This window comes from Arvicola amphibius, chromosome 1 (genome assembly GCF_903992535.2).
Source record: "Arvicola amphibius chromosome 1, mArvAmp1.2, whole genome shotgun sequence".
NCBI classification, from domain to species: domain Eukaryota; kingdom Metazoa; phylum Chordata; class Mammalia; order Rodentia; family Cricetidae; genus Arvicola; species Arvicola amphibius.
The window spans coordinates 132,553,617-132,575,255 of NC_052047.1; the positions used below are offsets into that span (position 1 = coordinate 132,553,617).

The window sequence follows — 21,639 nt, forward strand, 5'->3', positions numbered from 1 at the left end:
ACTCAGGAGATCTTGAAGACAAATGATTTTTAAAATACAAGATTATAATTACTAAAGAAACAGCCCCAAAATTTCAAAATTATTTTGAATAAATACATCGAAATTCAGATTTTATACTTTACTGGGCAAAAGAGCTGATCTACAACCAACAGAAGATGAAAATAAAGATATGTATATTATTATTCCGTATGTTCTAGAATGTCCAAGGAATTTGTGCTGTTTTAACAGTACAACAACTTTTTTTAAACTTAATAGCTAATACTTATCAGGCAAAATTATATATGCATTTACACAGAACCCTTTCAACTGTATCTGATTCACAACTTATTGTATAACTAGAAGCACAGTTTCTACACCGTTTCCCTAAATGAGAGGGACATTACCACATTCTCCCTCCATGCCTTGTTAGCAGGGATGAGGGCTGCTGAAACAAAGAAGTTCAATCTTCACTGAAATGCTTATGTATAAAGTGGTTGTAATTTGTATTAAGATAAATCTTGGCACAAAATTTCCCCTACTTGTCCAGCTAAATGAGCAGGCTGTATATGAGAGATTCAATAAATTTAAATTTCTAAAGCAGAATGGTAGTTTTGTCTTTTGAGTTTCCTTGGTTTTTTTTTGTTTTTTTTTTTTTTTAGTAGCAGCAATGGATATATAAAATTCAAGAGGTTCTGTTTGCTCTCTTAGAGAGGCTTGCTTTACGCAGTGTAGCCTACCCCAGAACTTGCTGCACAGTCCATGCTGACCTCAGACTGTCACTCTCCTAGCTCAGCCTCCTGAGTGCTGAGAATGCAGGCAGAGGCCACCCTGTCCAGTAGAGAAAGTCCAGGTTTAAAGAAGTACTCTGTTCATTTCTCCAGTACAAATTTAAAATCTTTGAAAAGTTATCCAAAACTTATTTAAAATGTTTCTATAACAGACCAAATGTCACTATTCCTAGGACTAATCTATTTTCAAGATTCAAACTGAGGAAAGAATCAAGTAAATGCAAGAGCCTCAGCATCCACCCATACTCAATAACTCTTGACTGCACCCCAGCTAGTCTAGATAGCACCTCTTACTTTGGACCTGAATATTTGGAATCACCGCACCACCACTTACTCAAGTCCGTGAGCCATCCAACTACTCCTCCACACCCTGTCCATACTGCAACAAGCTCCTGGGCTCTATCTTCAAAATGCAGCCTGAATTTGACCACCTCTATCTAAGATATTCTAGTCTTTAAATTAGTTTATATAAAGTACAATACACAGGAAAAAATGATTGTCAGAGATCAGTTAAAAAATACTGTATAATTGTAAACTTGTTTTTGACACATTAATGTCAGGAGAAAAGTCAGGCAGGAAGTGTCAAGATAGGCACTGAGACATAGGCAAAAAAAAATCAGCCCAATTTGTAAAACTCAAATTGCTAATTTAAAGAAAAGTATCAAGGCTTCTTTCTACTTTGGTAATTCAGGAAAATACTAAATATACAAGGTAAACTACGATAACCTGACAATATACTTCATAATGTGTAAGAACGTGAGTAAAGACACAAATACTAGGAAACACAAGAAAAGCACAGAGGAAAGAAACTTATGCTACTTGAAAAACAAAAGCAAAACAGTTTCCAAACCTCCTTCTTTTATTGTACTGGATACACATATAGGTAAGTAGGAATAAGAACAGAAACAAATCTTCCAGAGAAGACAATCCCAACGAAACCTCCTCACCATTGAAGATATTCGTGCTATGTGACACGTATCTGCAGCTATGGCCACAAATGGGAAATCATTTTCTGAGAAAGGTCACAGTCACCAGCAGATAGTCAGGTCTCCCCATTGATGATCTGCATGCCTACATAGCCACATTCTTCTTGACACTTTTACAAATTAGTAGCAGACCAAATATGTAAGTGGTCCTACAAGACTGCCTAATGATACCATACCTTCTTAGTTTGTGGATATATACAAATACGTATGTTCATAAAACCATGTAAGTGGTGTAACTCTTTTTTTCTTTGAGCAGATGCATATGCCTTTAATTCATTCACACCACATTAGCTGCATCTTTAACACTGAGATATGCTAGGGATAACAATATAGATAATGTTACATTTATAGAGCATAAATGACTGACAGGGGAGCTTAGAAAATATATACATCAAATAATAAACATCTCCCAACATGTGGTTTCCTTTTGAAAAATATTATTTTGTGTATGGTGGGAGTGGAGGTAATGGACATACTATGGTCTTTTTTTTTGGGGGGGGGGGGGTTGGTTTTTCGAGACAGGGTTTCCCTGTAGTTTCTAGAGCCTGTCCTGGAACTAGCTCTTGTAGACCAGGCTGGCCTCGAACTCAGAGATCCGCCTGCCTCTGCCTCCCGAGTGCTGGGATTAAAGGCGTGCGCCACCGCCGCCCGGCATACTATGGTCTTTTTAGAGTCATTTCTATCCTACACCTTCATGAGTCCTGGAGATGAAACCTCATACGTTGGGCTTACCCAGAAAGCATTTTACGTCTTAAGCCATCTCAGAAGTCCACAATGATTTCTTATATTCGCTCTAGAGTATACAGAAACATTAAAAGCTAGAAAATGAACATCAAACTATGGTATCATTTCTAAAGCTGTTACTTTTTTGAGAGATGTAGCACGACTAATAAAAACTCAGAGACAGAAATCTTCTCTGAAAGATCAGAGAAGCAAAACAGACAACTACTAAAGAGCTCATACGTCTACGAAATCTTCAGACTGAAAGGGAGTGAGTTGCTGTCTCATCCCACCTTAGATTCCTCTCTAGTGCTGGGATTAAAGGTGCCTGCCACCACTGCCCAACCTCTATGGCTAACTAGTGGCTGCCAGGATTAAAAGTGTGTGCCACCACAGCCTGGCCTGCACGGCTGACTAGTGTGGCTAGCTTTATACTCTGATCTTCAAGCAAGCTTTATTTGTTAGATTATAAATAAAATATCACTACAGAGAAGGGTTTAGGGTTTATTTTATTCTATTCCCCCAACCATCTGCCTCCCACCCTGTGTGTGTGTGTGTGTGTGTGTGTGTGTGTGCGCGCGCGCACATGTTACATGCAAATTCCTACAGAAGCCAGAAGAGCACCCTGGACCTGTCAGCAGCTAGATGTGGGTGCTGTCAACTGAGTTCCTGTCTTCTGAAAAGACAGGAAGTACTTTTAACTGCTGAGCCATCTCTCTAGCCTCCTAAAACTGTTACTTTTAAATATTAATATACAGCTAAGGGAACTACTGCAGTAGCAAATTATTATACAATAAAACAGATTCCTATTACATCATGAAATATACACAAGATGAGTAATTACTTGAACCTCCATGAAACTCATTACACCTGTACAAAGCAGTCTTACAGTCTTACCTTAATGCTGAATAGACACCCAAAGACAGAAATGAGTAGTCAGGATCATAGTATAGATACACGGAAGACACACAGTATGGGAGGATGTCGATCACACCAACAGCAATAATCTTCCCATCGAGCCAGTACTGCTGGTGAAAGGAGCCATAACCACACTCCGGTCCATTAGCAGGGTACTCTGCCTATGAAAAAGCAGGCACAGAAACATCAATAGGAAGTCATTTTCTTTATATTAAAAAGATCTCTTAATCTAAATAATCTTATTTTATTCATGTTATTACATTTTAAAACTGCTTCATTGTGACCACCTTCCAGATAATGAGTGCTTTAGCATGAAAAACTCAATTTTTTTTAAAAGAGAAGGATGGAAAGGAAAGAGAAGTGAAAAAAGGAAAAATGAAGTGAAAAGGAAGGAGAGGAAAAGAGTGAAAGAAGGGGAAAAATAAAGAGAGGAAGGCAAATAACATGATCTACCTCATCCAGAGGACTACAAAAAGATAACATTGTGATATATTAATCAGTTCAGGAAATACAGGACGCAGTCCAACAGCTGGACAACACTTCTACCAAGTGACAGGGAAGAGAGAGACTTCTTGAACAGATTAGTAACATATACAAAAACCATTGTTAGAAGCACAGTAAACAATAAACTGAATGGTTCCCTCTCCTTCCCCACTCAGGATTATTAACACAGCCAACTCTACTCAGTATCAGATTTGAAATCCCAGCTAATATAGTAAGACAGAGGAACGGAACAAAGGGAGCTACGGGAGTAGATCAGCGGTAGAGTGCTTGCCTAGCATGCACAAGTCCTGAGGGAGAGGGGGTGGAAGAAAGGAGAGGAAGAAGAGGAGGAAAGGAGAAGAAGAGAAAAGAGATGGAGGAGGAATTAGTTCAGAGTAAAGAACACAAAAATCAAGGTCTTTCTTTATAGATGACATGACAGTAGAAATCAAAAAAAACCAAGAAAAAACTGTAACTATAGCAAAGCTAAGAATGAAAGGTTATAATATGAAATGATTTTCCTTTATAATAATGACTAAAATATAAAATTTAAATCACAATTTAAACAAAGGTAAGTTTAAAGCTTACATGTGTAGTGATGAGCTGTGGGCAGGCCTGCTTTTCACCCGGCTTCTGGCCACCTGGCTAGTTTATGCCCCGAAATAACAACACACAAATTGTATTCTTTTAAACACTGCTTGGCCCATTAGCTTCAGCCTCTTACTGGCTAACTCTCACATTTTGATTAACCCATATTTAGTAATGTGTGTAGCACCACGAGGGGTGGCTTACCGGGAAGATTCTAGCCTACGTCCATCTTGGGTTGGAGCTTCATTGCATCTGACTCACTTCCCTTCTTCCCAGCATTCTGTTCTGTCTACTCCACCCACCTATGTTCTAACCTATCAGGCCAAGCAGTTTTCTTTATTAATTAACCAATGAAATCAACAGATTGATAGACGACCATCCTCCATCATACATGTACACAATCAATACATAGGAAAGTATATCTAAGAAGGGAATCAAAGAACACCCACATTTTTCTTGATTACAACTGTTACAATGCCAGTTCTTTTCAAGTTGCTGCACAGACAGTAGAATCCTAATCAGAACTGCAACAAGCTGTTTTATGAGTATCGACAAATTCATTCTGAAGTTGGACATGAGAGACAAAAGGCTCAAGACAGCTAACTCTACTGAGAAATGAAGATGGCATGGTTGTCTTGACTGAACAATAAATGGACAAATCAGACTAAGCAAATCCACACAAACACAATAACCTTTGACAAAGAAAAATGGCAATTCAATAGGGAAAGGTAAGTGCTCAACAGTTGGACAATCACATGTAAACCAAAACTCAAGACAAACCTGACACCTTTCATAATACTGAGCTCAAAATGGATCACAGACCCAAACGTCAAAATCAATACTAGAGAACTTGGCATTTGGAAGAGAAAATCTGGGTGATCATGGCTTGGTTAATGAGTTTTCAGATACATCGCCAAAAACAAAATCCATGAAAGAAAAACCTTGTTTGTATCTTATTAAATTCATTTAAAACTTCTGCTCTACAAGAAATGTTAAGAAAACAAAGTCGAGCCACAGAACATATATACAGGACATACTTAATGCAACATGTAAAGCTTTAAGATTCAACCATAAGACACTAAACAACCAAATTAAAAATGGACCAAAGATCTGAACATGTGCTTTACTGAAAAAGCATAAGCAACAATGCCATCACTATAGATCTGCACACACAACACGAAGCAGTCCTACATATCAGAATACTGATCCCACAAGCTGGACATCATATGCCAGGAGAGATGCAAGGAAACAGGAAGTCATGCTCTGATGTTGGGAAGGTAAAACAGTTACAGGCACTTTAGAACTTCTCACAAAACTAAACATACTTGAGTATTAAAAAAAATGCAATCATAAGCCGGGCGGTGGTGGCGCACGCCTTTAATCCCAGCACTCGGGAGGCAGAGACAGGCAAATCTCTGAGTTCGAGGCCAGCCTGGTCTACAAGAGCTAGTTCCAGGATAGGCTCTAGAAACTACAGGGAAACCCTGTCTCGAAAAACCAAAAAAAAAAAAAAAAAAAAAAAAAAAAAAAAAAAAAAAAAAAAAAAAATGCAATCATACTCTGTACTCATTCATTTGGTTTGGAAACTTACCTAAAGACAAAACCTCACATATTGTTTATATCATTTATTCCTAATTGGCCAAAACCAGAACAACCCAGACATTTTTCAATACATAGATGGATAAACTATGGTTCATCCCTATATATAAGGTATTATTATTAATAAAAAAATTCTCTCTCACACACATACACAGAAACAGAGAGCACTTTAAATGCATATTGCTAAATGTAAAATGCCAGTCTGAAATTCTGTGTCCTATATAGTTACAAATACATTAAGTTAAAGGCAAAAGTATGCAGAGTTTACTCCATATTATCAGGAGGTTGAGAGGTCTAGGCAAGGGATTAATAGATGAAACACCAGCCCTTTAGTAGTTGAGACTGTTCTCTATGACATTATATAACAGCAAAGACACCATACTATATGCCTTTTAATCAAAACTCAGCACTTTATTAATTTATTTATTTTGGTTTTTCAAGACAGGGTTTCTGTGGGTAGCCCTGGCTGTCCTAGAACTTGCTCTGTAAACCAGCCTAGCCTCAAACTCACAGAGATCCACTTGCCTCTGCCTCCCGAGTGCTGGGATTAAAGGTGTGAGCATCCACTGCCCAGCTAAAACTCAGCACTTTAAACAAAAAAAGTAAATCTTAATTATGAAAATTTTGCAAATCATTTAGGTCTTATGACAATATACAGACTTTTAACAATAAAATGTAACTGCAGCACAAATGTATGGAACATTCTTACTAACAGAGTTGGACAGAGAAAAAAGGTGAAATAAGCAAGGGTAGAAATGAAAGGGGTCTGTGCAGATGAAAACAAAAGAAAGTGCACATAAACACTGTATTCTGATAAAGCTGCTTCCCACGGGGGCCAGGTCAACAATTCTGACACTGCGGTACGTGTAACAAGCAAGCAGAGCGCATATGGTAGGGTTCTCACTGCTGTGACTAGCGTGATCCAAGTGATGATGGAGTAAGTTGAAAATGTGAGAACTCATGCTTGGTTTGCTGCAAACACAGATGGTTCCATACAGAAATGTGCATACTATAAGTATGTACAGACTCATGAGTTACTATACACACACATTTCTTTTTCTGTCAGCTAAGAGGGCCTGAAAGAAACACCCCAAGAGAAACACCCCAAGACACCTTGCTGACAAGATCTTGGTGTATTTCCTGCAATCAAAGGAAGCAGTGCTAGGAGATGTGGTTGATGTTAGGACTGGGCAGGAAATATGAGCTTACTAGATCTCAGTGTCAGAGAGGTGGTACTCAAATAACCAGTCCACACTCAAAGAGGCATGGAACTAACTGAAATACCTAATTCATTATTAGACCATGTTAAGCAACAAAATAAAAGTGATCTATAATCTCAAGTATAAAAATCTATGCACCCATACTACTATATATCATTGAAAAAAAAATAAAAGAACAGAGGGAAATCTCCCATGCAGAAAAATATCAAATGTACATAGGTATTCTGCCCTGATGTTAAGAGAACTTAGATGTTATTTTGGTTTTATTTACTTACATTTATTTATTTATTGGTAACTGAATTCCGTGGTTCTCTAGTGTAAACTCTATAGGTGACATCATCATGTCACAATAACAAAAGGTTAGACATTACTCTCCTCTTCTGCTATCATTTCAACTAGAAAGAGCTAAGTCTTAGAATAGCCCTTTTATTTTTCCCCTACAAGCTCAGGAACTCTTGCTTGAGAAGCATCCCCAAGTCACCAGTGCTTACTGACTTGAGAATTCCACTTAATTTATGTGTGGCTATTACATGCCTTAAACCTTATTAGTTAAGGTCTTCTGTCAACATTGCTCAACTGTACACTATTTGGGGGAAAAAAGAAAGTAAAGGGCTAGGCTATTTGCCTTAAAGCCAAAGACATCATGTAAATTGACAGGTCTGAAACTTCATGGCCTCAAACTCCTTTATACTTAGAAAAGGAGAGAGAGAACACCCAAGAGTTCATGTCTAATGGAATATATACAGATACTTACCAATTAGAAGACAAAGTGAAATTTAAAAAACAGATCTAATAATTCATTTAAAAATAACAATAAATAAATTTCATTCCTTCTGTGATTAAAAACAAACAAAAGCACTGTACTTTCCAAATCAAAAATCAATACATATGGAAAGTTGCAGAGTCGTGAAATTTTTTACAAATCTAATTAGAAGATCACCTGATTCTTACGTCAGCCTCTGCATCTAATCTCCTGCCATCATGGAGCCTCTGGGAAACAGACTGCACGCTCACGAGAGTGAGAGTCAGGAAGGCTAATGGCATCCCCGCACTATGAAAACATCCTGCATCTTCAAAATAAGAGGCGCCTGTAAACTATAAGGAACAAAATTAAAAACAACAGGATTCATACTAGCGCTTTCCATCTAAGTTGTGAAAAACAAAGATGAGACACAAATAAAAGGAGACCAGTGAGCAAGCCCAGGTCAGTTTTTCTTCACTGTGAATGGTACATTCCCAAAGCCAGTGTGTACAGAATCACATAGTTAGGTCCTCATTAGTCAGTCAGTGATGGGATTAGCAATACTTAATATTTCTTTCCTAGTCTGCAGTTTGCAGTTGAGGATGTGTAAGGGAATTAATCAGAAAGTTTTCACCAATTCCTCCATTTCAAGGATTTAGCTGATAAAAGGAAAAAATAATAAAGCTCCTCTCTGCTATACAAAAGAAAATTCACCTTGAATTCAGGGGAAAGATGGCCTACCATTGGTGATTAATGAGCTATGCAGTGAGTATCCATTTCCAAAGCGCCATGTAGAGATGACAAGAATATTAATAGGCCAATTCTCACTTCAAGCCAAACTGTTCTCCAAATGGGTGCTTATTTATTCTAACAAAGTACACCTGTCTCCTCACCCACCTGCCTTCCTGTGCCTCAGTGAGCCCCAAACTCTGCTAGGCTGGGAGTAACTAGCAGAGAGGAAGTCATTTGAGAGGATTTTCAAAAGAGGGTAAGGGTGGGGCAGGAGAAAGACTGCAGAGAACAGAGCCTGTGCTCCCTCCCTTACAAAGACTGCAGAGAACAGAGCCTGTGCTCCCTCCCTTACAAAGCACCCAAACCACCTCTCCCAAATGCTTCCTCTAGGACACAAAAATCTAGTTAGTTTTCTTGTACCTTATTTTACAACTCTGTAGGAACAGAGGTTAATCTGTAGAGTTCTTAGAAGGGAATGAATACAACTGTCACCCACATTCAGAGGGACTAGTATGGACCTATGCTGTTTCCTTCCCTGTCCAGCTGGAGTAGGTGAGCTCCCATTAGCTCAGGTAAACTGTTTCAGTGGGTGTCCCCATCATGGTCTTGACCTCTTTGCTCATATTCTCACTCCTCCCACGGATGGATACCTTGCTCAGCCTCGATATAGTAAGGAGGGCCTTGGACCTTCCCCAAAGCAATGTGCCTTACCCTCTCTGAGCAGTGGATGGGGGGTGGGATGGGGAGATAGGTGTAGGGAATGGGAGGAAGGGAGAGACTGGGAATTGGGATTGGTATGTAAAATGAAAAACGGATAGTTGGTTTTCTTTTTTAAAAAAATTAAAAAAGTAAAAAAATAATTTTTAAAAAGGGAACAAATAATCCCAAATGTTAGTCTACCACCAATATGATAATTAGTTGTTTTAATCTATGTAGGAATCTAATCTCAATCTTATATTTTATTAAATTATATCTGCAAATGCTCTTTGAAACAGTTTCAATGTTTACTGGTTTTGTATCAAATAACAAGCCAATTAAATCAGACCTGTATTTACGCTGTCCAGGTAAGATCAGTGAAGAGCCTAGAGGTCATCCCCCGAGAAGCTCGAGTGACCTCACTGGATGGAGGACACATGAGAAGCTTTTCTTACATCCCAAGGTGGTTCCCATGCAGTGCTATCACTGCTCATTCTTTACCTCACGTTTCTCTTTCCTGGGTCTGTGTCTCCATTTCCAGGACCAGGACGATATCCCCACTACTGTACTAAGAGTTGGACCTGATGTCATGTTGGATGGATGATGAACTGAAAATGGAGAATCTGGTTTTGTTTGTGTTTTATTTGTGTACTTGTAAATCCAATCAATTAATAAAACAGTTCCTTGTGACCTGAAACCCCTGTGTTTGACATACGGCTAGTTATAGAACTAAAAGTTTTCTACATGTCTGTCCACAATCAGAAAAGAAAATTTCTATTTCTATGTGAAATAGTTTCCACTTACAGGTGATATTAAATTACACTCAAGTATGAGCTCTGTGAAACTGATTTACTGAGATAAGCAAGTACATAAATCAAAGTCTTCAAATTCACAGGAAAAAAAAAAAAGCTCCTTATAGAAACTAGCAGCTTAGAAACAAATTTTAAGAATCCAGATATATATAACTAAGGTGACTCTTTAGATAAATCTACTAGCATGAAATTCTTAGTTTAAGGAAAAAGCAGTATCTTCTCAAATTTGTAAGCAATAACACTAGATTTTAAATAACATACGGCTTATTTCCAATGAGAACAATTTAACAGAACTTCTAAAACTACACCTTAGTTTACATCAAAGTAGTTAGCAATGGGTGGAGGCAATTGCAGTGACAGAGAGTGCCTGAGTTACATGCCCAGAGCCCACACAGAAAAGTCAGGCATGGTGGCACAGGCTTATAGTCCTAGGCTTTGGGGGATAGAGATAGGCCCTGGGGCTCACTGGCTAGCCAGGCTGGCCTAACCTGTACATTCTAGGCCACATGAGAGACTGTCTCAAAAAGTAAGGTGGATGGCTCGTAATAAACAGCACTTGAGAGGTTGTCCTCTGGGATTCATAAATTCACACACACATGTGCACACACTCATTTATTAACATTAATCATGCAGAATGCTTACAATTTGTAAGCATAACTTTGTACTCAACTATACTGAACATTCTAACATGTCCGAATGTTTTGAACTATTGTTCTAACTGTGGTAAAATACACATAAAGTGTACGACTTTCAATGTCTTGAGTAGGAAACTGAGTAAAGTGATGTCCTGGTGATCTACCATGTGTGCCTCGTGAAGGAGAATATTACAATATTTGTCCTCTTGTGATTTGTGTGTTTTCAAGTTCAATCGAATGTGAATAATTTCTCTCTTTTTGAAGGGTGAGCAGTATTCTGCAGGTCAGTGTAACACTCTACTGGTCACCATGTATCAACAAATACCTGGGCTGATCTCCCTTGTGCCTGCCATGAACATGCTGCTACAATCACTGCTACACTGCTCACATTCCCTTCTTTTCTGTATAACTGTTACATCATAGGCAATTCTCTATTTTTTTTTGTTTGGGTTTGTTGTTTATTTTTAAAAATAGCCTCTCACTATGTGGCCCTGACTGTTGTGAAAACCAGGCTGGCCTCAAACTCAAAGAGATATAACTACCCTTGCCCCCAGAGTGCTGAGACCAAAAATGTACACCACCCACCGAGCTCAATATAGTTTTTTTTTTAAGATTTATTAATTTATTTATTATGTATACAGTGTTCTGTCTGTCTGTATGCTTGCTGTCCAGAAGAAGAGGGTATCAGATCTCATTACAGATGGCTGTGAGCCACCATGTGGTTGCTGGAAATTGAACTCAAGACCTCTAGAAGAGCAGTCAGTGCTCTTAACCTCTGAGCCATCTCTCCAGTCCCTCAATATAGTTTTTAAAGGAACGTTTCTCCCCTGTAACTACAACATTTTATATTCCTTCCAATACACACAAAAGCTACAATTTCTCCACAGCCAGAGCAACACTACTTCTGTTTTTGTTCAAAGTTAACCCACTGGGTACCAGGTAATACTTCGTGGTTTTGATAGACAATTCCCTAATGATTACTGGTGTTAAATGACTGACATTTTGTGTGTTACACTCTGTTTCAGCTTAAACCAATCTAAAACCCTTTAATAATTTTAAATATAGATCAAGAAATATAATGATCCCTCATTAGATACCCATAGTCTCCAAGATAAATATAAAAAATAAATAAATAAATAAATAAGCAAGCAAGCAAGCATGCATGTAACATTCCCTTCCTTTTTACTGATACTCTCTATAAAACTCTTACATCATTGGGTAACACCAGCATGCTCATGATTGCCACTTCAACAAATGTAAAGGGATGTTCAAGGAAGTGATGGCATTTGTATTATGTACTCTCCCATTGGCCACACTGCCTGTATGTAACAAATAGTTCTCAAGATTTCTGACTGCCCATTTCTCTTTATGAAAGAGAAATTACTTCACCCAAAAGGTTACTGTTTTATTAATAAAGATAAAAAAGCCATATTTAAAAATAAGATATATACATCTGAATATGCAAGATGGGATACCATTTGTTTTGTAGGAAAAACTGAGTAGGTTTATTCTAAAGTAAAGTAGCAACTTGTGCCAGATCATAAAGAACAGTGAAGAAGACAGCACGGAGCTGAGCATGGAGAACAGCAGCTGTAGAAGGGGGTGGACTTGACATGTATGTTTATAATGCCCAAGCCTGAAAACAAGCAATAAAATCTACTAAAACACTGCCTAACCTGCTCAGTCTTGAGAGATGTTCCTCTGGACACTCTTACAAGGCTAAGAAAAACAAGGTGCTGAGAGATTTGCCCAAGGTCACTAAGCCAATTTAGGGACAAGCTGGGAAGGAACAAAAGTCTCGACTTGCATATCAGGTCAGTATTTCTGAGTGGACACAGCTTCTGCGGTACACCATGCTACAGTCACAACAGACTCACGTGTGCTGTGTAATACAAAGAGCTAAGACACCTTAGCAATTTGCAAAACCAACGGATGAGCAAACAAATATATTTCTTAGGAATTTAAAAGCTCCAAAAAAAAAGCAAAAAAGGTTTACTCATTCACAACTTAAAACCAAACACATCAATAGACATAAATTAACTGAACTTTACAAAGCTTAGTAAATGATGAAGGACTTACCATAAATGGTTTTAGTAAGTGTACAGAAGTGAGAGAGAGAAAAAATTAAGCATTTCTGCCACAGTATTTATAGGTTTTAAAAATTAAATTGTTAATACTAAATGCTTTGCCTTAATCTGATTCTTGTGTATTAAATCCTAACTTTCCCAATAAAAAGATTTTACAAAATAAGGCACCTTCCAAACGGTTTACAAAAAGTAACAGAATCCTAAACCCTGACTATCTCGACAGCATTTACTGAGCACTACAACACACACCTTGGACTGCACAGTAAACTTTGGTTAAAGCTGTACAACTGGTAACTCCTGCTTCCCCAGTCCTTCTTACAGGAAAATCTATTCCATGGTGACATCCCAGACTGAGAACTCAATGAATGCCAAGATCAAACAAGGCTGATGTCCCCATGGAAACTAATCCACCCCAGGATTTACTATTCAAGGCTTCTCTGAAGCATTCATGCACAACTAATGGGCAATGAAAACTGTCAGGGAAAGATGACCCTGATTTTGAACACAGTTTACAAAGGTCTTGGGAGTAATGATGAATACTTTACTTCTGAAGGAAAGCTTGCTAGCCCAGCAAGAAAATATCTTGAATGTTTAATATCCTTAAACTAACTCAAGTTTGTGCAGAAAAAAAAAACTTAAAAAATTTGTGGCATTTTTCTACGTAGTGTTTAAATTTCTACATTAAGCATGCTTCCTTTAATCTCACAATCAACCTTCACATTTTAGTCTCCTGAGGTTCTTTCCAGAATAAGACTTCGGTAGTTGTCCTTACATTTATAAATACACATTTTCAATTTACACTGTCTCAACAATCATGTGATGTTTGAAACCTAACTGAAGTATACTCCTGTCCTGACTAATGAGTTTTGGGAGTACTGTCTAGCCACACATGCAACTTGCTTACATTGTACTCAGCAAAATGAACTCAAGAAAAGAAACGATGCCTTCAGTTCAACTGTTTGGCCTTACTAGAAGCTCTGCCTGAGCCACAATTGTCCAACAGCCCTTAGAACCACGGGAAGGGGAGAGTAGACAAATGACAATCCTGATGATTTTGCTCCAGGTTTCTAGTTGGTGCCTTTGAGCAATAACATTCAACTTCTATTGTAAGTTACAGAATACAGTCTAAAGACCACAAGACTCTTTCCTAATGTACACAACTACAAACAAAACCCTGTTCCTCTCTGCTTTGGCCCAATAGTTCATGCCACCACAGCCTAGTCGTCCTCTTCTGATTTTTCAGTACCACCAGCAGACTACTTACCATCACTTACAAATGACTATGCTTTCGTGAGGTACCTTCTACCTGGCTTCACTTCTTAAAATGAACCTGAGCCTAAGCACTTAATAAAACAGGCAAAGGCTCCCACCCACTCATGGGCTCAGCCCTCTTCCTAGCCTCATCCCACAGCACTGCAGCACATACCAGCTCTCAACATATCTGACTTTATGTGCTCCACTGAAAATTATCTGAACCCCTCCAGCTTAACAACTCGGACTCTACGCCACTCATCTCTCCAGAACTTCGAGTTCTCTCCCTCTCTGCAGGTGCCAGGTCTCTGTAACCACATTCTTTTTCAAAATTCTGACCACTGGTAATACCCTAATACAGGAAGCTGCCTCAGGATACTATGCTGACTGAAGAGACAGTGAGTGAGGTTCTTATGTCTCCTCAGAATGCTTTCTTAGGTCTTTTGTAGCAGTTTGCCATTCAAAAACAAAATCCTGAAAAAGCTGTTTAAAAGCTTTTGAGAACATTCATGGCTTGTGATCTAATATTATGAACATTATTAAAATAGTGCTTAAATATTAAATAAAGCATATCAATTTCAATAGATAGACAAAGGTTTCTCTGTTTAACAGTCCCAGCTATCCTGGAATTCACTTTTGTAGACCAGGCTGGCCTCCAACTCACAGAAATCCACAAGCCTCTGCCTCCCAAGTGCTGGGATTAAAGGCCAGTACCACCACCGCCCGGCAATACTAATCTTTTGGAGGGGATGCTTTTTTAATTGTTTTTCTTGAGCTATACATTTTTCTCCACCTCCCTTCCTACCTTCATCCTCCCCTTCTGCCCACACCCATGATCCTCATGCTCCCAACTGACTCAGGAGATCTTGTCTTTTTCTACTTCCCGTGTAGATTAGATCCATGTATTTCCCTCTTAGGGTCCTCACTGTTGTCTGGGTTCTCTAGGATTGTGAATTGCAGGCTGGTTTTTCTTTGCTTTATGTCTAAAAGCCACTTATGTCTTTCTGGGTCTGGGTTACCTCACTCAATATGATGGGATTTTTAGATCCATCAATTTGCCCGCAAATTTGAAGATGTCATTATCTTTTTCTGCTGTGTAGTACTCCATTGTGTAAATGTACCACATCGTTTTTATCCATGTTGAGGGTCATTTAAGCTGTTTCTAGGTTCTGGCTATGACAAATGCTGCAATGAACACAGCTGAGCACATGTCCTTGTGGTACAATTGAACATTTTTTGAGTATATACCCAAAAGAGGTACTGCTGTATCCTGAGGTAGGTTGTTTCCAAATTTTCTGAGAAATCGCCATATTGATTTCCAAAGTGGCTGCACAATGCAGAAGTGTTCCCTTTTCCCCACAGCCTATCCAGCATACGTTATCATCAGTGTTTTTGATCTTGGTCATTCTTAAAGGTGTAAGATGGAATCTCAGAGTTGTTTTGATTTGCATTTCTCTGATGGCTAAGGGATGTTGAACATTTCCTTAAGTGTATTTCAGCCATTTTAGATTCCTCTGTTGAGAGTTCTCTGATTAGATCTGTACCCAGTTGTTTTTTTGGGTTTTTTTTTACTGAATTATTTCTTTTGATGACCAATTTCTTGAGTTCTTTGTATATTTTGGAGATCAGACCTCTGTCTGATATGGGGTTGGTAACGATCTTTTCCCATTCTGTAGGCTGCCATTTTATCTTGCTGAATGTGTCCTTTACTTTACAGAAGCTTCTCAGTTTTAGGAGGTCCCATTTATTAATTTTTTTCTCTCAGTGTCTGTGCTACTTAGTACTTATATTAAGGAAGTGGTCTCCTGTACCAATGCATTCAGGTGTACTTTCTACTTCCTCTTCTATGAGGTTCAGAGTGGTTCGTTTTATGTTGAGGTCTTTGATCCATTTGGACTTGAGTTTTATGGATGGCGATAGATATGGATCTATGTTCATTCCTCTACATGTTGATATCTAGTTATGCCAGCACCATTTATTGAATATGTTTTCTTTTTTCCATTTAATTTTTGCTCCATTGTCAAAAATCAAGTGTATGGATACGTGGGTCTTTGATTTGGTTCCACTGGTCCTCCTATCTGTTTTTATGCCAACCAGGCTGTTTTTAGTACTGTAGCTCTGTAGTAGAGTTTGAAGTCAGGGACTGTGATGCCTCCAGAAGTTACTTTATTGTAGTACAGGATTGTTTTGGCTATCCTGGGTATTTTCCTTTGCCATATGAAGTTGAGTATTGTTCTTTTGAGGTTTGTAAAAAATTTTGCTGGGATTTTGATGGGTTTTGCATTGAATTGGTAGATTGTTTTTGATAGGATTGCCATTTTTACTATGTTAATTCTACCTACCCAAGAGCATGGGAGATCATTCCATTTTCTGGTGTCGTCTTCAATTTCTTTTTTCAGAGACTTAAAGTTCCTGTTATACAGGTTCTTCACTTGTTTGGTTAGCATTACTCCAAGGTATTTTATGTTATTTGTGGCTATTTTGAAAGGTGATGTTTCTCTGATTTCTTTCTTTCTGAGTCCATTTATCATCTGTATAAAGGAGGGTTATTGATTTTTTTTTAGTTAATCTTGTATCCTGCTACATTAGTGAAGGTGTTTATGAGTTGTAAGAGTTCCTTAGAAAAATTTTTGGCGTTACTTATGTAAACTATCATAGCATCAGCAAACAGTGAGTTTGACTTCTTTTCCGATTTGTATCCCCTTGATCTCCTTTTGTTGTTTTATTGCTCTAGCTAGAACGTCAAGCACTATATTGAATAGATATGGAGAGAGTGGACAACCTTCTCTTGTTCCTGATTTCAGTGGGATCACTTTGAGTTTCTCTCCATTTAATTTGATGCTGGCTTGCTGTATATTACCTTTATTCTGTTTAGTTATGTTCCCTATATCCCTACTCTCCCCAAGACCTTTATTATGAATACATGTTGTATTTTGTTGAAGGCTTTTTCAGCATCTAATGAGATGATCATGTGGGTTTCTCTTTTCAGTTTGTTTACGTAGTGAATTACATTGATAGATGTTCGTATGTTGAACCATTCCTGCATCTCTGGGATGAAGCCTACCTACTTGGTCATAGTGAATAATTTTTCTGATGTATTCATAGATTGGGTTTGCCAGTATTTTATAGAGTACTTCTGCAACAATGCTCATGAGTGAGAATGGTCTGTAATTCTCTTTCTTAGTAATGTCTTTGTGTGGTTTGGGTATCAGGGTAATTGTAGCCTCATAAAGAGAGTTTGGAAATGTTCCTTCTGTTTCTAATGTAACAATTTGAGAAGTATTGGTATTAGTTCTTCATTGAAAATCTTGTATAGAGGGCTGGAGAGATGGCTCAGTGGTTAAGAGCATTGCCTGCTCTTCTAAAGGTCCTGAGTTTAATTCCCGGCAACCACATGGTGGCTCACAACCATCTGTAATGAGGTCTGGTGCCCTCTTCTGGCCTGCAGACATACAGACAGAATACTGTATACATGAGGGGGGAGGGAGGGAGGACGGGGGGGGGGGGAAGAGAGAGAGAGAAAGAGAGAGAGAGAGAGAGAGAGAGAGAGAGAGAGAGAGAGAGAGAGAGAGAGAGAGAGAGAGAGAATCTTGTATAACTCTGTGCTGAAACCGTCTGGTCCTGGGCTTTTTTTTGGTTGGGAGACTTTTGAGAACAGTTTCTATTCAGTTTAGGTCTATTTAATTTGCTTATCTGGTCTTGACTTAATTTTGGCAAATGGTATTTTCCAGAAAATTGTCCATTTCCTTTAAGTTTTCCAATTTTGTGGGGTACAGGTTTTCGAAGTATGACTTCATGATTCTCTGGATTTGCTCCATGTCTGTTGTGACGTCACCCTTTTCATTTCTGATTTTGTTAATTTGGATATTGTCTCTCTCTGCTTTTTGATTCGTTTGGATAAAGGCTTGTCTATTTTGTTGATTGTCTGAAAGAACCAACTCTTTGTCTCAGTGATTCTTTGTATCATTTTATTTGTTTCTATTTTGTTGCTATCAGCTCTCAATTTGATTATTTCCTGCCTTCTAATCCTCCTGGGCGAGTTTGCTTCTTTTTGTTCTAGAGTTTTCAGGTGTTCTGTTAACTCATAAGTGTGGGATTTTTCCAGCTTTATGTAGGCATATGTAGTGCTATGAACTTTCCGCTTAACACTGTTTTTATTGTTTCCCATAAATTTGGACATGTTGTGTGGTAATTTCCATTGAATTTTAGGAAGTCTTTAATTTCTTCCTTTATTTCATCCTTGACCCATTGGTGATTCAGGGGAGCACTGCTTAATTTTCATGTTTGTGGGCTTTCTGAAATTAGTATTGTTGTTGAATTCTAGTTTTAAGCCATGGTGATCCGATAAGATATATGGGGTTATTCCAATTTTTTTTTTATCTATTGAGGTTTGCTTTGTTATCTAGTATGTGATCAATTGTTGATAAGGTAACATGAGATCCTGAGAAGAAGGAAAATTCTATGTTTGGATGGAATGTTCTACATATGTCTGTTACGTCCATTTGAGTCATACCATCTGTTAGTTCTCTTATTTCTGTTAAGTTTCTGTCTGGCAGACCTGTCCAGTGGTGAGAGTGGGGTATTGAAGTCCCCCATTATTAGTGTGTGGGGTTTAATGTGTGATTTAAGCTTTAGTACTGTTTCTTTCACAAATGAGGGTGCCCTTGTATTTGGGGTATAGATAGATGTTCAGTATTGAGATTTCCTCTTCATGGATTTTTTCCTCTGACTAATATGAAATATCCTTCTGTTTCTTTTGATTGATTTAGTCTGAAGTCTATTTTATGAGATAATAGGATTCCTACACCAACTTGTTTTTTAGGCTCATTTGATTGACCTTCTGGCTTTCATTGTCTCCATTGAGAAGTCAGGTATAATTCTGATAGGTCTGCCTTTATATGTTACTTGGTCTTTTTCCTTTGCAGCTCTTAATATTGTTGCTTTATTCTGTATGTTTAGTATTTGGTTATTATGGGGCAGGGGAACTTTTTTGGTCTAATTTATTTGGTGTTCTGTAAGCTTCTTGTATCTTCATATTCATATCTTTCTTTAGGTTGGGAAAGTTTTTTCTATTATTTTATTGAATATATTTTCTGTGCTCTTGAGTTGGACTTCTTCTATCTCTATTTTCCATACGTTTGGTGTTTTCATGGTGTCCCATATTTCCTGGATATTTTATATTAAACTTCTGTTAGATTTAATTTCCTCTGACCGATGAGTCTAATTCCTTTATTGTATCTTCAAAGCTTGAGATTCTCTCTTTAATCTCTTGTATTTTGCTGTTTATGCTTATACTTGTGGTTCCTGTTTTTCCATATTTTCTGTTTCCAGAATTCCCTCAGTTTGTGTTTTCTTTATTGTTTCTATTTTGGTTTTCAAGTCTTGAAACATTTCTTTCACCTATTTGCTTTTTCTTGGTTTTCTTTAAGGGGTTTGTTAATTTCTTCCAATTTTTTATTTGTTTTTTCCTCCATTCTTTGAGAGAAGTTTTAATTTCCTCTTTAAGGGCCTAAAACATTCTCCTAAAGTTATTTTTTAGGTCATTTTCTTCTGTGTCATGTGTATTGAGGTGTTCAAGTCTTGCTGTTTTAGAGTCACTCGTCTTTGATGGTATCATGTTGTTCTTGTCTACTCATCCTTTCTTCTGATTGGCATAGTTGGGGTTATGTCTCTGGTGATCACTCTTCCAGGTGCCAGTGGATCCAAAGCTCAGATGGTTGTTCCTTGTGATGCAGTTGGGGCCATGGTTCCAGTCAAGCCGAAGGCCACTCAAGTGTTTCTGGAGGTTGTTAGGTGCTCCCAGAGGTTGCTCTGCAATCCTGGAGGCCAGTCAGGTCTGCTCCCACAGTTTGCTTGCTTGGGCCTGCTCCTGCAGAGGTCACTGGCTTGGGTCTGAGGAAGTGGAAGTTGCTGGCTCAGGCCTACTCCAGCAGAGGATGTTGGCCTGGGCCTGGTCCTGCAGAGGTTGCTTTCTTGGACCAGCTCCACCATAGGTTGCTGGCTCCGGCCTGTTTCTTCAGATGTCCCTGGCTCAGGTCCAGTCCCACAGAGGTCGCTGGTTCAGGCCTGGTCCCTCGGAGGTCGCTCTCTCATAGCTGCTCCTGCAGAGGTTGCTAGCTCAGCAGACAGGGTATTTTCTAAGAAGACTTACTGTGGCTCACAGCTATGAAAGTGCAGGATAGATTGGCCTTGCCCGACGATGGTGCTCTTGCTGCCATATTCCAAAAGTGGTACAATGCCTCACAAGAAGTATACATGTCTAAAGCCCCTTGAATCTCACTGTGTAGACTCATGACATTATCTACTAACCAGTCTCCAAAACAGGTTTCTTTTCTTTAAAAATTAAAACTGTATTTACTATGTTATATTTTAGTTTTTTATTTAGGTAATAACCATGATGGAATTATTTTATCAGGGAAGGCCTCTGCTGATAGTAGAGCCAGAAAACACTATCTTAGTGCCTGATTTTGATGCCAATACTACTATATTAAAGAACACTAAAACTGTAAATAACATTCCACATTGAAGGATATAGTAGGGAGGATACCAAAACTGAGTTAAATCTGTTCTTCCCTTTTCTCTGTTTTCATGTAGCCCAGGCTGACTGTGAACTCACTACTTACCTGGGGATGCCTTTGAACATCTGATCCTCTTAACTCCACTTGCAATTTACTAGGATTACAGGGGTGTGCCACCATGCCCAGCCATGTGACATGATCTTTAATACTTTGAGAATTCAAAAATGATACATCTACTTCAACTGAGATACCTTTGTATATCATAATACTAGCCACTTTAAGCACAAAATTCTATGAACTTGCAACAAATTTATGAAACTGAAACAATAACCATAATCTGACTTTAGAACTTTTTAAGACTTACTTTTTAAATTGTGTGTGTGTGTCTGTCTGTCTGTCTGTCTGTCTGTCTGTCTCGTCTGCGTGGATATGTGAACATGAAGGCAGTTGTGCACAGAAGCCTGAAGAAGGTGTTGTATCCCTTGAAGCTGGAACAACAATGGTTTGAGTACTGTGGACTAAAGTTAGTGCTTCCTCACTGGGCCTTCTCTCCAGCATCCTAGTACTTTTTTATAACCCTGCAAAATTCCCAAGCCTACCTGCAGTCAGCCTTCGGCACCTGTGACCAATATCAGACAACCACTGACCTGCTTTCTGACTATAATTTCCCTTGTATAAGTCACATACAGGGAACACAATATAGTCTGTGTCTGACTTGTGTCGTCCTTTAAAATCTCCTTAAGATTCATCCATGTTCCTTTTTATGGCTGACTACTATTCCATTGTATTTATTCACCAGCTGACAGAGTTTGAATTTTTTCTAGTTTCTGGCTATGATGAATAATGCTGCTGTGTTAACTATGCATGGTTCTTTATGAGGATAAA

At 38.4% G+C, this 21,639-nt stretch overlaps 1 protein-coding gene across 6 annotated transcripts in view; it reads right to left on the bottom strand.

Moving 5' to 3' along the window:
* The window catches only part of Ate1 (arginyltransferase 1), a 132,075-nt gene that overhangs the window by 61,827 nt on the left and 48,609 nt on the right, over positions 1-21,639 (bottom strand). For all 6 annotated transcript variants that reach the window (XM_038344614.1, XM_038344629.1, XM_038344622.1 and 3 more), the window contains one exon: positions 3,371-3,552. In XM_038344614.1, the coding sequence (XP_038200542.1) occupies positions 3,371-3,552 (182 nt within the window). The remainder of the gene's footprint in view (positions 1-3,370; positions 3,553-21,639) is intronic.